This window comes from Dipodomys spectabilis, unplaced genomic scaffold (genome assembly GCF_019054845.1).
Source record: "Dipodomys spectabilis isolate Male_0828 unplaced genomic scaffold, ASM1905484v1 ptg000080l, whole genome shotgun sequence".
Taxonomy (NCBI): Eukaryota; Metazoa; Chordata; class Mammalia; order Rodentia; family Heteromyidae; genus Dipodomys; species Dipodomys spectabilis.
Genome location: NW_024870757.1, coordinates 3,582,828 through 3,599,233, shown reverse-complemented (window position 1 = coordinate 3,599,233; position 16,406 = coordinate 3,582,828). Strand labels below are relative to the sequence as shown.

The 16,406-nt window shown below is 52.2% G+C and overlaps 1 protein-coding gene across 1 annotated transcript; it reads left to right on the top strand.

Moving 5' to 3' along the window:
* The first annotated feature begins 520 nt into the window (after window positions 1-520).
* Window positions 521-16,104, top strand: LOC122110617 (NACHT, LRR and PYD domains-containing protein 4-like). Its single transcript, XM_042683198.1, has 10 exons — window positions 521-846; window positions 1,494-3,057; window positions 3,981-4,142; window positions 4,753-4,920; window positions 6,234-6,401; window positions 6,809-6,979; window positions 8,565-8,735; window positions 9,423-9,593; window positions 10,994-11,072; window positions 15,946-16,104. The coding sequence occupies exons 1-10, from the start codon at window positions 567-569 to the stop codon at window positions 16,102-16,104; spliced, it is 3,093 nt and encodes a 1,030-aa protein (XP_042539132.1). The 5' UTR covers window positions 521-566.
* The last annotated feature ends 302 nt before the right edge of the window (window positions 16,105-16,406 follow it).

The following is a 16,406-nucleotide window of genomic DNA, read 5'->3' as shown; positions in this document are numbered from 1 at the left end:
GAGTTTCCTGACCAGGCTGGCTTTGAACCATGATCCTCAGATCTCAACCTTTGTGTAGCTAGGATTACAGGTGTGAGCCACTGGCACCTGGCCAAGTTCTTCTATTGAGATGTGGACTCATAAACATTGTTTTCCCAGGCTAACCTGGAAGCACAGTCCTCCAGTTTCAGCCTCCCATGATAGCTGGGAAACAGTGAACACCTGGCAAATGCTGGTTGGGGGTAGTTCATTGAACTTTTGCCCAGGATGGTTCTGAACATAAACTTTCCAATCTCAGCCTTCTAAGGAGCTAGGATTACAAGCATGAGCCACTATGTCTGGGTCCCTCCCCCTGGCTTTTTTCTTTACTGCTTATTTCTGTGTAAGAGTTGGGGTCTTTAGGTCTATTCATTTATTTATTTTGACATGTGGAATTTCAGTTTTTCCAGCACCGTTCGTGACTTTCTTGTGCTTGTACTGGGGCTTGAATCACTTGCTGCTACCATGATTATTTTTTTCTACATAGATTCCATTAATGTCTTGTTCCTAGTGGCTGTCTCTCAGAAGACTGTTCTTCTCTGGATGAAATGGCGTCGTCTTTCTTCTCTGACTTTGGCCTTATGTGGTACCTAGAGGAGCTCAGCAGGAAAGAGTTGGTGAAATTCAAGGAGCTCCTCAAGCAGGAAGCTGAGGAGCTTGGACTCAAGCAAATTCCCTGGTCTGAGGTGAAGAGAGCGTCCAAGGAAGGCCTGGCCAACCTGCTCACCAAGCACTATGATGGGCCACAGGCCTGGGCTGTGACCGGCAGGGTCTTCCTCAAAATCAACAGGAAGGACCTCTGTGTCAAGGCCATGAGGGAGAGCACAGGTAAGGGCACGGGGCACGGGCACAATGCTGCTCATGTCAGTCAGCGGCTTCTGCAGCTTTCTCTCGTGGGGTCAGATGGTATTTCCTGTGGGAATATATTATCACTGCATGTAGGAAACAACTTCACTTAGTTACCGGTGGTTGTGGGCAGGCCAGTACAAGTAGGTGTTCTACCATGGGTTGTATTTAGTACAGGTTATTATAGGTGGTCCAGTATGGGTAGGTGGTCTACCTGTGAGTTGCATTTAGTACGGGTGGTTATAGGTGGTCCAGCGTGGATGGCTGTTGTCCTCTATCATGGTCAGATTTTTTACATTTGGTTACAGTTAGTCCAGTGTGGGGGGGTGTACACACGTGCACGCCCGTGTGCACATGCATGCACATGCATTCACATGTCCATCTGTGGAGGGGTTGGCAAACTTGCTGTAGAAGGCAGGGGTAATGCCAGCACTGACATTTTAGACTTTGTGGACACAGCCACAACCATTCCGCTTTGCTGTGATTTCCCTGTGGAAAAAAGAAATAAGAATGTCCTCAAGTTCTGTTGACACGACCAACAGATGCAGCTGGCCAGTGTTGAAAACACCTAACTTTCTTTGACTGTTGATAAACTGTGTTTTTCTTTTCCTTGATGCTTGCTGACACAGGCCACACAAGGAAGTACCGAGCTCACGTGAAGGAGAAGTTCAGCGACATGTGGCGCAGGAACACCATCACAGACGTGGCAGAGTTCTTCCACCAGAAAATCACTCAGGAAGAGCGTCAGTACTTAGAGTTGTTTCTGAGGCCAGAGGCCACTGAGAAACAGTCGTACACAGTGGTCCTCCAAGGGGTCAAGAGAATTGGGAAGACGATGCTTCTAATGAAGATTATTCTAGCCTGGTCAGACGGCATCATCGGGCAGGACCGGTTCTCCTATATCTTCTACTTCTGCTGTGGAGAGCTGAAAAAGCTTCCGGCCACAAGCCTTGCTGAACTCATCTCCAGAGAATGGCATGAGCCCTCTGTCCCCGGCATAGAAATCACAGCCCAGCCAGAGAGACTCTTGTTCATCATCGACAGCTTCGAAAAACTAAAATGTGACTTGAACCAATCCGAAGCGGAGCTGTGCAGTGACTGGGAGGAGCAGCAGCCAGTCCCTGTGCTGGTGAGCAGTTTACTGAGGAAGAAAATGTTCCCAGAATCCTCTTTGATCATTGCCACCACACCAGATCTCTCCCAGGAGCTGGAGAAAAATCTGAAGGATGTCCAGGTGCAAGTAATGATGGGCTTCGATGACTACAGTAAGAAGCTCTATTTCTCATCCATACTCCCCAACTGGGGCCAGGCTGTGCAGGCCTTCAATGCCGTTCAGGAGAACAAACAGCTCTCCAGGCTGTGCGAAATGCCGCTGCTCTGCTGGCTTGTATGCACGTGCCTGAAACAGGAGATGGAAAGGGGGCAAGAGCCTGCCGAGGTCTGCCGGTGCACCACCACCCTGTATACCTCCTTCATCCTTCACGCGTTCACCCCCAGGGGTGCCCATGGTCCCAGTCCACAAGGCCGAGGGCAGCTGCAAGGCCTGTGCGCCCTGGCTGCAGAGGGCATGTGGACCAACACGTTTGTGTTTCCTGAGGACATGCTGGGGAGAAACGGGATTGCCACCTCTGACATTGCCACGCTGCTGGACACCAAGGTCCTGCTCAAGGAGCATGCGGACTGCTACTCCTTCCTCCACTTGTCTGTCCAAGAGTTCTGTGCTGCCTTGTTTCATGTGCTCAAGAACCCCAGTGAGCACCATCACCCCGCTGTGGCCAGTGTAGATGTGCTCCTGATGACCTACTTAGACAGAACGAAAAAAAACTGGATTTTTCTGGGTTGTTTTCTCATGGGCCTTCTACACGAAAACGAGCAACGAAAGCTGGATGCGTTTTTTGGCTTTCAACCCAGCCAGGAAGTGAAGCAGCTGTGTCACCAGAGCCTGAGGAGAGTCAACGAGAATGAAGATCTCCAGAGTCAGGTGGACTTCTCCAAACTGTCTTACTGTCTGTTTGAGATGCAGAATGATGATTTTGTCAGGGAGGTGATGGAGCCCATCAAGAAAGTGAACTGCTTAATCCTGGACAATATAGACTTGATCATCTTCTCGTACTGCTTAAAATTCTGTCGTAGCTTGAAGAAATTGAGTCTCTGCATCGAAAATATCTGGGCAAAGCAACCACACAGACCTGTGTGAGTCCTTCTACTGGCTTCCTTTCTCTTCTGTTTTCAGGGTCTGGCCAAGTGCTCAGTGGGTATTAAGTGGGGACATGATTGGCATAGATGCTCACCTGGTGTGTGTGTGAGAGACAGTATAGGGTTTGAACTCAGGGCCTGAGTTCTGTATCACTCAAGTCTGGCTGGTATTCTACTGCTTGAGCCACAGCTCTACTTCTGGCTTTTTTGCTGGCTAATTGGAGATAAGAGTCTCACAGACTTTTTTTTCCCCAGGGCTGGCTTTGAACTATGATCCTCAGATTTCAGCCTCTTGAGTATCTAAGATTACAGACCAGAGCCATCAGCACTCTTTCCCAAGGAAAGATCTGTTTCTTCTATTCAGTTCCTTCTGTATGCCAGCACTGTGGATTCAACTCAGGGCCTTGTGCTCTCGCTTGGCATTTTCATGAAAGGTTGTTGCTTGGCTACTTGAGACATGCCTTCAGTTCCAGTTTTCTGCTACTTAGTTAAAGCTAAAGAGTCTCTTGGATTTGTCTATCCAGACTGGCTCCAAACAGCAATCCTCCAGATCTCAGCTTCCTGAGTAGCTGGAGTAACAGGCATGAAGCACCAGCACCTGATTAATTTATATTATTATTAATAATAATAATTATTAATAATAATAATATGCCAGTCCTGGGGCTTGAACTCAGGGCCTGGGCATTGTCCCTGAGATTCTTTTTGCTAAAGTCTAGCATTCTACCACTTGTGCCACAGTGCCACTTCCAGCTTTTTGTTTACATGGTATCAAGGAATTGAACCCAGGGCATCGTGCATGCTAGGCAAGCACTCTAGCACTAAGCCACATTCCCACTTTCTCATTTATTCTTCTTCTGTGCTGTGGATGGCTGAATTTGACTCCTCAACCACAGGAGGCCTTCTTTTCTCCACCATGACAGGTTGGATTCCAGTCTTGTCTGCTGGGACCAAATATGCTCAGTATTCAGGAGAAATGAATACCTCTTTGATCTCCAGATGAAAGACAGCATTCTGAATGAGTCAGCATGTGTAGCCTTGTACAGCCATCTGAGGGAGCCCCATTGTCTCCTCCAAAGCCTCAAGTAAGCTCAATACCCACACAACCCAACTGGTCCTGCACAGAGTCTCACTGCTGGCTTCCAGTGGAGATGAAGTTTTGCATGCTCTCTGAGTTGTCTGAGCAGAATCTCTCACGCTCAACATCACTGAGGGCTGCTGAAGCCATTCTTTGCAGTGGGGGGCTTTCTAGGGTATGGCAGAAAGCTGGGGAGCCTGCCTCTGTGTTCAGATTCCAGTAACTTCCTGTACTAGGACAATACACAAGGTTTCTAGACACTTCTCCATGTCCCTGTGTGTAGCGGATGAAGCGAGCACTTAGTTGTGCAGCTGTAGCATCTGGGTTGATTCTGGGTTGTACGAGATGGTCCAGGTGCAGCCGTAGCATCTGGGTTCATTCTGGGTTGTACGAGATGGTCCAGGTGCAGCCGTAGCATCTGGGTTCATTCTGGGTTGTACGAGATGGTCCAGGTGCAGCCGTAGCATCTGGGTTCATTCTGGGTTGTACGAGATGGTCCAGGTGCAGCCGTAGCATCTGGGTTCATTCTGGGTTGTACGAGATGGTCCAGGCCCCACCTCCAGCGGTGCTTTCAGGTTGTTAGGTGAAACTCATCAGCACTTTCCTCTGCTTTGCAGGATGAAGGGTGTGGTCTTAAATGGTGAGATGCGGCTTTTCTTTGATATATTCATTCAGAACCCAAATATAAGATACCTGAGCATCAGCAGCATGAAGCTGTCCTGTGAAGATGTGTACCTGCTCTGTGAAGCCCTGGGCCACCCAACCTGCAACATTGAAAGCCTGAAGTGAGTCTCCACACATGCCAGGCCCTGCCCACTCCAGAGAGGGCAGGGGGTGGGGGATATCTCTCCTGCCCCTCTGTCCTGTTTTCTAATATCCATATATTATCTGCATGTTATCCACATGTAAATTCTGCCTCCTGAGACACAGATCATAGTGTCTTGATAGGCCTAGCCACTCTGGAGGATTCTGTTCCATTCAGCTTCTGTGGATTCTTTCTGTGGATTATTCTTCTGTGGATTATTTCCTCTCCCAGCCTCCCTCCCTTTCTTCTTCTTCTTTTTTTTTTTTTGTCGGTCCTGGGGCTTGAACTCCGGGCCTGGGCGCTGTCTCTCAGCTCAAAGCAAGCACTCTACCACTTGAGCTACAGCGCCACTTCTGGTTTTCTGGTGGTTTATTGGAGATAGGAGTCTCAGGGTCTCTCCTGCCCGGGCTGGCTTTGAACCGCGATCCTCAGATCTCAGCCTCCTGAGTAGCTAGGATTACAGGTGTGAGCCACCAGCGCCTGGCTTCCCTCCCTTTCTTTTACCCTCTTTCTTTCCTTCCTTCTACCCTCTTTCTTTCCTTCCTTCCTCTCTCTCTGCTTCCCCCTCCCCCATACTGCAGAACCTAGGGTGTTAGCTTTGCTAGGCCAGCATGTCACTTGAACAACTCATCCATTTGGATTCTTTTTCACTTTTTCCAAGGCTTCAAATTTCAATCCTTCTGTGTATTGCCACACAACCATCCCAGAGACTGGTAGGGGGCCATGAACTGGGTGATTTGCCACGGTGACTTAATTTCTAGACACCAGTTCTAATTGTTTCCATCTTTATTCAATTGTCTCTGGGTTTAGATGGTGTCACACACACACACACACACACACACACACACACAGCGCCAGTGACTGCTGTGGTAGAGAATCGCCATCACTAGCCTGGCACCTCTGAAACAGCCCTGCTGAATTCTGCCTCAAGGCCTCTTGGCGGGGTGCCCTTTGAGGTGTCACTGTACAGAACCAGAATGATGAGGACCTGCTCACCCAAGGCCAGGTGGGGTGCGGTGGCGACGGCTTTGTTAGGCCGCCACAGTGCGGCTGGGGTGCAGCCAGGGCAGGTGGAAGAGGTGGGTGGGGGGGGGGAGGGAGGAACAGACCTTTTAGGGAGGTGACATCACCTACCAAGGTACGTACAATGGGTGACGTCACATATGCCTGTGCCCACCTGTGCCTACAGTCTCGTGGCCATACCTTGGTGATGGTGACGAGGGTGGACAATCTGTGGGGCCCTGGGGCGAGGCGTGTGGGGTTTGGTGGGAACACCACGCCTTCTCTCTCCAGCCTGGAGGACTGCAGCCTCTCTGCCGACCACTGCGACACCATGGCCTGGGTCCTGACCCACAACAAGAAGCTGAGGCAGCTGAGCCTGACCTGCAACTACCTAGACACCGGTGTGGGCCAACTGTGTGCGGCCTTGAGCTGCCCCGAAGCCGTCCTGGACTTCCTAGAGTGAGTGGCAGGGTGCGGCTGCTGGGAGAGCGGAGGTCGGGGGGGGGGGGGATCCGGGGCTACTGGCCCAAACCTCACCAATTGACCATTGTGTCGGTTCTAGGGCTTGAACCCGGGGATCTGTGCGTTTGCTTGGCTTTTTCACGCAAATCTGGCGCTCTACCACTCTGGCCACACCCACACTTCTGGCTTTTTGCTGGTTAATTGGAGATTTAAAAAAATCTCCTGGATTTTTCTGCCAGGGCTGGGTTTGAACTGTGATCCTCAGATCTCAGCCTCCAGGGTGCTTGGCTTAGAGGCGTGAGCCGCCACCCTTGGTGGAGGTGCTCATCATGGTGTGCGCATCAGGAGGCCCTGCGGGTGCGGGTCCCAGTTCACCCCTCTGTGTCCCCCACTCTGCCCCACAGGCTGGCATGCTGCTACGTCAGCCAGCAGTGTTGCCCGGCTCTCTCAGAGATGCTTGTGAGGAACAGCACCCTGAGACATCTGGACCTGAGTTTGAACATCCTGAAGGACGAAGGCCTGGAGATTCTCTGTGAGGCTCTGCAGCTCCCATATTGCAGCCTGAGGTCCCTGTGGTAGGTTTTCCTGTGGTCAGTGCTGGAGCTGAGTCTGTCTGTGCAGGAAGGCCAATGTGTAGTCATTGTGTGGCCTTCCACCTAGCACATACTCCATGGAGCTGTCCCTCAGGGCAGGCTGGTGCCTGGGCGGCTGGCTCACAGGCCTAGTGCATAGTCTGTCATCACCCAGAGTGTGTGTGTGTGTATGTGTGTGTGTATGTGTGTGTGTGTGCATCATATAGGACTGGGCTACAGTGGAGCTAGGATGGGCCAGGTAGATGTCTATGGCCAAGACTTCAGCCTGTGTGCCACAAAACGAGGAAATGATGCTACATAGAAAGATAGGAGCAGACTTTCTGGTGGAAGGTTATATAAAAACGTGGGTATAGGGACCCAGAAATACATGTGAGAATTTATGTGAGAAAACAAGGCAAGTATGTATGATTCTGAGCAAACACCAGTAGAAATGAAACATTTTTGTTTCGTTGTTGAGTTGAGCTGAAAAAGTAAATTTAAAAACGTGTATGGAATTTATAGGAAGCCCAAAAGTACCTACAAAACACCTAAAGAATGAAAAAATAAAGCAGAAGGCCTCACTCTCCATAGTTTTACAGATTAAAAGGTAAGCATGGAGCCGGGCGCTGGTGGCTCACACCTGTAATCCTAGCTACTCAGGAGGCTGAGATCTGAGGATCGAGGTTCAAAGCCAGCCCGGGCAAGAAAGTCTGTGAGACCCTTATCTCCAATAAACCAATAGAAAACCGGAAGTGGTGCTGTGGTTCAAGCCGTAGAGCTCTTGCCTTGAGCTGAAGAGCCCAGGGACAGTGCCCAAGTCCAGAGTTCAAGCCCTACACCCGATCAAAAAAAAAAAAAAAGGTGAACATGGTAATGCATGCCTGTAATCCCAGGACTCAGGAAGTAGAGGCCACAGCCTCCTAAGGTCAGGGCCAGCCTGGGCCTCATAGCAAGTTCCAGGTCAGATGGGGCTGCACAGTGAGACCCTGTCTCCAGCAAACAACAAAGCCGTGTAAGCTGGGTGCCAGTGGCTTATGCCTATAATCCTAGCTATTCAGGAGGGTGAGATCTGATAATCAGAGTTCAAAGCCAGTTTAGGCAGGATTATCCATGAGACTCTTAACTTCTAATTAACTACCAAAAAGCCAGAAGTGGAGCTGTGTGTCTCAAGTGGCAGAGCACCAGCCTTGTGTGAAAAAGCTCTGGGACAGTGATCAGGCCCTTGAGTTCAGTCCCAGTATACACGCACACAAACACATACACACACACACACACACACACACACACACACACACACACACACACACACACACACACACACACCACCACCACCACCACCAAAAACAAAAAGCATAGCAGAGGGGTAGAGGGGTGAATATTAATGATCACGGTACATGATGTGCTTGTATAAGTGTCATAATGAAGCCTTTTACTCTGTGCACTTTAATACATGAGGATTCAGATGGGAAGCCTTTCTTGTGGCTTGCACATATCAGTGAAAGTGCAGCCCGAGTGGGTTAGAGCCACGGTGGCTTGGGCCTTGCTGGAGGAATGGCGGCTCTGTCTCACCACACCTGACCTCTTGCAGCATAACGGAGTGTGGCTTCTCCACCCATGGCTGCCACTACCTCGTTCCAGTCCTCATGTACAACCAGAACCTGAGACATTTGCAGATAGGAGTCAATGCGCTGGGAGATGCTGGCGTCAAGTTGCTGTGTGAAGCTCTGGTGTATCCCCACTGTCGCATACAGACCCTTGGGTGGGTGTGCCCTGTCTCTGTCTGGGGTGGGGGGGGAGCTTGGGGCCGGGGGCTGTCTCCCAGCATGCTAGGATTACAGGTGTGCACCACCAGACCCAGCTTAAAATTTCCTTATTTTTATTTTTTAAATGTGTTATGAGGAGTTGTACAAAGGGGTTACAGTTCCATAAGTCAGGTGATGAGTACAAAATTTGGGGGGGGGCAATGTCACCCTTTTCTTCTCTTTCCCCATACCACCCACAAGTTGCATAGTTCACTTTTTACATAGTGTGTACTGAATACCATGACTGTATTTGCTCATCCTTCTTCCCCCTCCATTCTTGTGTCCCCTCTCCCCCGCTCCCCCCCAAAAAAACCCAATACATTCCCTATTTTTAAAAGGATACCTGAGCAGGCTCTGTCCACCTTCACGCCCTTGTTTCAACTGCCACTGACTCCATAGTGACCTGTCTTGGAATACAGTCAGATTCTGAGGAACTGGGGATTAGGACTTCCATGGATGAATTGAGGGGGGGCACATTCTACTCATGATTCAATAGCTCAAGATGTGTTCAAGGCATGTGGTGTACACTCAAGACCAACTTCCACTGAGTTAGGGTGTCAGTGGGGTCTGTGCAGAGCTGGGTTCGCAGGCGGGGGGGCACGGGGAAACCTGCAGGCTGCGCTTACACCCCAATTGTGTTCCAGGCTTCAGGGATGTGGCTTAACCAGCGCTTGCTGTGGGGACCTGTGGGACATTCTTACCCACAGCAAGACTCTAGAGGGGCTAAACTTGAGCAGCAACTCCCTGGACTACAGTGGGGTAGCCCTGCTGTGCAAGGCCCTACAACACCCGCAGTGTCCCCTGAAGGTCCTCTGGTGAGTCGGAGTTGGGCTGGGCTGGGGGCTAAGAAGGGGTCCTAGGGCAGGCAGCTTCACAGGACAGGACGATCTCATCCCCCTTGGAACCTACACACTCTGCCCTCTCTTAGCCTGGTTAATTTTGAGAGTAAGACTCTAAGAAGAAAACCCAGTGGAGAGCGCTGGTGGCACTTGTCACTTCTTTTTTTTTTTTTTTAATTTTAATTTAATTTTATTTGAGAACAGACTGTACAGAGGGGTTACAATTACATGGGCAGGATAATGCGTACATTTCTTACCAAGCATTGCAGCCTCCTCCTTTGGTTTACCCTTCACATCCCTTCCCAGCCTCCCCCTCCCCCCCCAATCCCAATCCTTCTCCTCCCCCCCCCCCCACCCGCACCAACGTTGTAAAGCTCGTTTTGGACATGACAACTTGTACTTCTCATTGTTGCAACAGGTCCACCTGTATCCTTAAACGGCACTTGTCACTTCTATAACTCAAATTATGCTCCGTAATGTCTGGAAATATAACTTCTATTCGTGCAGAGAGCCCTGAGTTCAGCTTTCTGGATTTGACGATGAGGAGGTGTACCCATACACAGTTACTATTTCCCCTTCAGTACATGAGATCTTATTCGTTACAGAATAGGGCTGGGGCTGCAACTCCACAGAGCACCATTCAGGATGGCACAGTGGTTCACACCTGTAGTCCCAGCTCCTGAGTAGGTGGGAAGATCATGGTTTGAGACCCCTGGGCAAAACAGTCAGCAGGACCTACTCTCAAATCTTAGCCGAGTGTGGTGTTTCATGACTCAATCTCGCTGGTGACTTTAAAAGTATTTTCAGCTTACAGTGGGTTAGTCAGGCTGTCGCCCATCTTAAACTGAGCCTTTGAGCCAGGTACCAGGGACTTACATCTGTAATCATAGTTACTCAGGAGGCGAAGAATAGGAAGATGACAGATTGAAAGGCCAGCTCATACAGAATAGTTTGTGAGACCTCATCTCAACTCATAGCTGGATGCAGTGGCACACGTCTGTCATCTTCAGCTGGGCTTACATGGTAGGGTCCTAGACATACATACATGTGCGTGCGTGAGCACATGTGTACACGCACGCGCACACACACACACACACACATACATACCTACAGGTGTGTGGCCTCAGTGGCATGAAAAAAAATATCTTGAGATCGATCCCCATTGTTTAGCAGATTTTACACCACAGAAATGGGCATGGCCCAGGGCCTTTATCTGTCTGTGAGGAGGGAGGAGAGTGGGCACAGCGCAGCACACCACGGGTTCCATTGCTGGCCCTCCCAGACTCATCCTGGGAGCAAGTCATGCAGACACAGGGCATGCAGAAAAACAAACCCATACCTGAGTTAATCGAGCTTTTCCATCTGGATCTTTGCAGGATGGGAAAGGGTGACTTGGATGAGGAATCATGGGCCCTTCTGAGGACGGTGGAGGAGAGAGACCCAGAGCTGCACATTGTGAGTGCCTGAGAGCCATGGAGGATAGGGGCGTGGCCTGAGCTACCCCAGCAGCAGGGGAGCCTCTCAATTGGAGAACACCGGGGCTGGGCAGGGTAGAACAGGGCACCTCCTGGTTGGAGAACGTTGAGGTCAAGGTGCCTCCTGATTGGCAAACACTGGAGTGGGGAGCCTCCTGATTGGACAACACAAGGATGGGGCAGGATGCCTCTGGATTGGAGAACATGGGGTGGGGCAGGCCTCTTCACCCATTTGTTCAGGAAGGTAAAGTCCCTGCCACCCCAGCCCCCTGTGGTTTTCCTGGTTTTAATGGATTCCGAGGTCCTGGACAAGCCACTGAATGATGTTCACCATGACACCATTTCTGTCTTTTCTCAAACTGGCGTTTTAACCCCCAATAAAGCTATATATCTGGATGAGTTTTGGGAAGCAGTTGATGGGACTGAGGAGAGGTGGGAGTTGAAAGACTTTCTCCACCTTCACCTGCCAGGGGCTGGCTGTGGGGACAGTGAAAGGGGGCTGATGGTTTGCCTTCTTCCTGTTCTCCTAGCAGTCTCACTGAGGCTCTTTCTCATCTCGTGCAAATCAGTCATCCAGATCAGACAAAAGCAGAGTCTTTGACCACCAAGCCTGTCTCGAGCCCTTGCCTGGGCCTCATCAGGAACCCTGTGACATGGTGGAAGATGACCTCTCCGCCATGCTGCTTTCTTTAACAGTGAGAGAACAGGGGTGCATAGAACACTCAGGTCGTTCAATGGATTGCAAGTTCCTCATGGGTGATGTGAAACAATTCCACTCTTAAGATTGGATTCATAGGATTATTACTGGGCTGAGAGTAGTGGTACACACCTGTATTTCCTGATACTTGGGGGCTTAGGTGAGATCATCCAGTCCTGTGTGGATCCTAAAAGCCCTACACGATCGTTTGCTGGAGTTCCATCACCAAGAGTTAATAGGCCTCCCAGGGCAGGATTCCATTCCCGCTCCAGGCAGTGAGGATTTGGGTGCCAGCCACTGTCCCAGGCCCCATTTGTTTTTGTTTTGCTCCAGAGTGGGGTCTTGCTGCCTGTCTGAGCTGACTCAGCCGCTCCACATCCTGCCTTCGCTTCCCAGTGGCTGGGATTGCAGGCATGAGCTGCCCACCAGGCTCACAGCTATTTCCCAAATGCATCACAGGCGTGGGCCACCAGTGTCCAGCTATGATGGACTTTTGCCATGTGGCCATGATGTCCTGGAGTGGGGCTGACCCTCCCCTGGTCCTGACCACCCCCCACGCGCTGTGTGCTCAGCTGGTACTGCAGAACGACCCCGGGGTGGGGGCGTTGACACCCACTGCCCGGCGGGGACACCACAGGGTGCCTGCCGGGTCTGCACGTGGGCGCGGGATTCCTGGCTCATGGGATGCTAGGAGTATTACGTCAGTGCATGCAGGCAACACAGCTGCTGTCTCCAGGAGCCATTCGTAGCCTGCTGACTTCATCAGGCACAGCGTATAGGGAAGCCCTGCACCCTGGCTTGTCTGGACGTGTCCCATACCCCACACCCTGCTCCCCGGCCCGTCCAGACACTCCCAGGGGAAGTGTGGGGGCGTCCAGGAGAAGCTGGCTCTGTGTGGCCCCTGGGAGCTGGTGCCCCTAAGAGAACTCAGCATCTAACCAGCACTCTGCACTTCCACCCTGAGGACGTTTTGTGTCCCAGGCCCCCTCTTCCCTCTCCCATCTGGAGGAGGTTAAAAACCCCATGCCCTGGGAAGGATGTGGTCTCTAGAGGCTCTATGCATGGGGTCAGCAGGCTGGGGAGGGCTGCAGAAAGCCACACACCCCTGCCCAGTGCCCAGCCCCCCAAAAGGGCCTAGGGAGCCCCAACTTGGCTGAGCAGGCAAAGCATGTGCTCAAGAAGCTGCCTGCATGCTTGGAGAACAGAGCTGGAGGCTGTGGTCCTGGCCCCTCGCTCTGGCGATTCTAACACCAGGCACCAGTGGCTCACGCCTGTCATCCTATCTACTCCAGAGACTGAGACCTGAGGATTGTGGTTCAAAGTCAGCCATGGGGGAGCGGGGGGGGGGGGGGGGGCTGGGAAGGTAGCTCAGTGGTAGAGCGCTTGCCTTGCATGCCTGAGGCCCTGAGTTGGATTCCTCAGCACCACATAAGCAAAAAGAAAAAAGCCGGAAGTGGCATTGTGGCTCAAGTGGTAGAGCTGAGGGACAGCACCCAGGCCCAGAGTTCAGGCCCCAGGACGACGACGACAACGACCAAAAAAAAAAGCCAGCCAGGGCAGGAAAGTCTGAGATTCTTTATCTCCCAAGAATCTCAAAAAGCCAGAAGTAGCACTGTGGTTCAAGTGGTAGCGCTCTAGCCCTGGGTGAAAAAACCTCAGGCACAGGGTCTAGGCCCCAATTTCAAGCCCCATAACAGACAAAAAAAAAAAAAAAAGCTGTTGAAGGATGGCTGTGGTGGCTCACACCTGTAATCCCAGCTACTCAAGAGGTGGAAATTGGAAAGATGATGGTTCAAAGCAAACCAAGTGAACAAGAGCTCACCTTGGCCAGCAAGCCCACTATGGTGGCACATATGTATGCAGGTGAAGGTAGATAAGAGGACTGTGGTTTGAGTTGACTTGGGCAAAACACCAGACCCTATATGAAAAGCAAGTCACGTAAGAAATAGGGCCAAAGAGATGAACTGCCTGCGTAGGAAGTGTGAGGCCTTGGTTCAGTTGGAAGGAGGGAGGGAGGGAGAGGGAGAAGAAGGCTCTGCACCCGGTGTTCGAGGTGTGCCTCATGAAGTTATCAATGCAAAGCGATGAGGTCCTGTGTCCTGGAACCCAGCCAGAGACCAGGGGATTCCCTGGGGCTCCACATGAGCCCCACCTGGGGACACTTGGGAGCCAATACCAGCAGGGCTAGGGGTGCTCACCCTGGGAAATCTCAGTTCCAACACTAGGCTTGCACACAAGGGCCTGCAGTCAGCATGGGTGAGATTTTAATGATTTTTTTTGTCAGTCCTGGGGCTTGAACTCTAGGCCTGGGCGCTGTCCCTCAGCTCTTCAGCTCAAGGCAAGTGTTCTACCACTTGAGCCACAGCGCCACTTCCAGTTTTCTGTTGGTTTAGTGGAGATCAGATCTCACGGACTTTCCTGCCTGGGCTGGCTTTGAACCGCAATCCTCAGATCCCAGCCTTCTAAGTAGCTAGGATGACAGGCATGGGCCACTGGTGCCTGGCTTTCTTTCTGATTTTCACTGGCATACATTAGAGACATTTCCACGCAGTATATAAACTCCTGCCGTGGCACCGTGGGTCATGTGTCCCACTCTCCACGTGAGGATAAACTTCTCTTGCACGAGAAGCGAGTCTGGTCTTCCCTGTTTGGGTTTACAGAATCCCCGGAGCTGGGTTTGCACACAGGGAAGAGGCTGTCCGTTGTGGGTGTGCGGCCGGCTGAGCTTGGTTGTGGAAAGCTCATCTTTCCTCCTGCGTAGGCAGCTGTGCTGTTTGGAGTTCTTCTGGGCCCCCGTATTCTGTTCCCTGAGTGTGCTTTGCCTTGGTGAACCTCTGAGGTTTATAGCTTCGAGGTTTCGTCACTCCGTGCATAGTGAAGCAAGTTTATCTCCACGTGCTTCCCACATTCCCCACCTTGTTCTGCGGTAAGCGCAAAAGCCTTCATTAATACTAATGCTCAATCATTGGAATGCTGAAAACGCACTCAACCACAGTCAGGTGTGGTGGCTCATGCCTGTAATCCCAGCCCCCTGCATGAGGCCAGTCTCGGCTAGGGAGGAAGACTGTGTCTCAAGACAATAAAACAAAAGTGTTCACCCCATGGAGTTGACCACTGGGACCAGCGGGAAGCCTGTAGCTGGGTGCATGTGGCTGGGGGCTGCTGGGGCTGGGCTGCTCCACCTCAGGCCTTGGGTGGGGGTGGGGGAGGGGGCGGTAATGGCGGGCAGGTGCTGGCACAGGTGCTGCCCGTCGAGGCCTCCCAACCAATGGGCAGAGGCCACACACATGCCTGGCCTCGGGGACTGGGGGTGCATGGGCGGGGCACCGGCCGCCTATTTTTGCTGTGGTTTTCAGTCAGCCCTGGGTGGGAGCTGATCTTGGAGGTGAGCGGCCTGTGGGGGAGGGGGGTGTCCTGGTGTTTCTCCCTCTGTCTCTCCCCCTCCTCCCTCCCTCTCTCCTTCCCTCTCTCTCTTCTTCCCTCCCTCCCTGCCTCTCCACTTTTCTCCTAGTCCTCCTCCTCTTGGCCTTTCCTCCCTCTCCCCTTTCTTCTCTCTCCCCTTTCCTCTCCCTTTCTCTCCCTCCTTCTCTCCTTTCTCCAGTGCACTTCATTCTCCTGAGCTGCTCAGAGCACAGGGGCCGATGGCTCTCTTGGAAGAACAAAGTAGAAAGCATCCAATTTTTCTGAATACTCAGCTTCCAGGAGTGCCACCCGGTTCCAGGCTGGCAGCACGGGTGTGCGGTATGTGTGTGCGTGTGGGTATGTGGTGTGCGGTGTTCGTGTGGCAGCAGCCGGGGCGGCTACTGGGTTGGGCGTGCATTGATGGTTGTTTTTGGTGAGGTGTTCTCTGGTCATGGGGAGGCGAAGTGAAAGTGGAGAAGGGTTGGTTCTGTTGATCGAGTGAGGAAACTGAGGCTGCACCCAGGCCTTGTCTGGGGCAGCAAGAGAGCTGCTTGATTTCAGTGCTGTCCCGGGGAGGGGGCTTCCTCAGTCCCCCCAGTGACCACAGACCACAGCCACCATCACCATGAGTGCCTAGCCGCACCCCACAAAGGATCCAGCCTGGGTGGGGCAGAGGAGACAGGATTTTCCATTGCAGACAGACCCACGTGCCCATGCCCGGGCCCTGGCCTCTGCCCTCTGCCCATCCCTGCAGTGGACGGAGCTGGACTGGCTGGTGTGGCCCACACGGCCGGTGTGGGACATTAGGCTCCCCGGTGTCTCCGTGCAGCGGCTGTGTTTTGGGAAGGCAGCGCTGGGCACTGGGCCCAGCCGCACACCCACCGTGACTGCTGAGCCCCTGAGGCTGTGCTGAGCCCAAGGCTGGGGACTCGAACAAATGGCAGCTGGTGCTGTGTGCAGGGTGCTGCCCACCTGTGTCTCACCCCACACATCCTGCCAGCCCTGTCACGCTGCTTCCTGCCCCAAAGTACATGGACTGCATCAGAACCCAGCACAGGTACTCCTTTGTGGGCTTTCCTGACAGCTACTGGTTATTGGTTCTGGTCGAAGAGCTAATTGTATCGAGTAAGCAACATGTGCTTCCTATTTGTCCTAGACCGTCCCTTTGTTGGGGGAGGTAGATTTAAAGTCTGGGCTTTGTTCTATGGAGGGGGG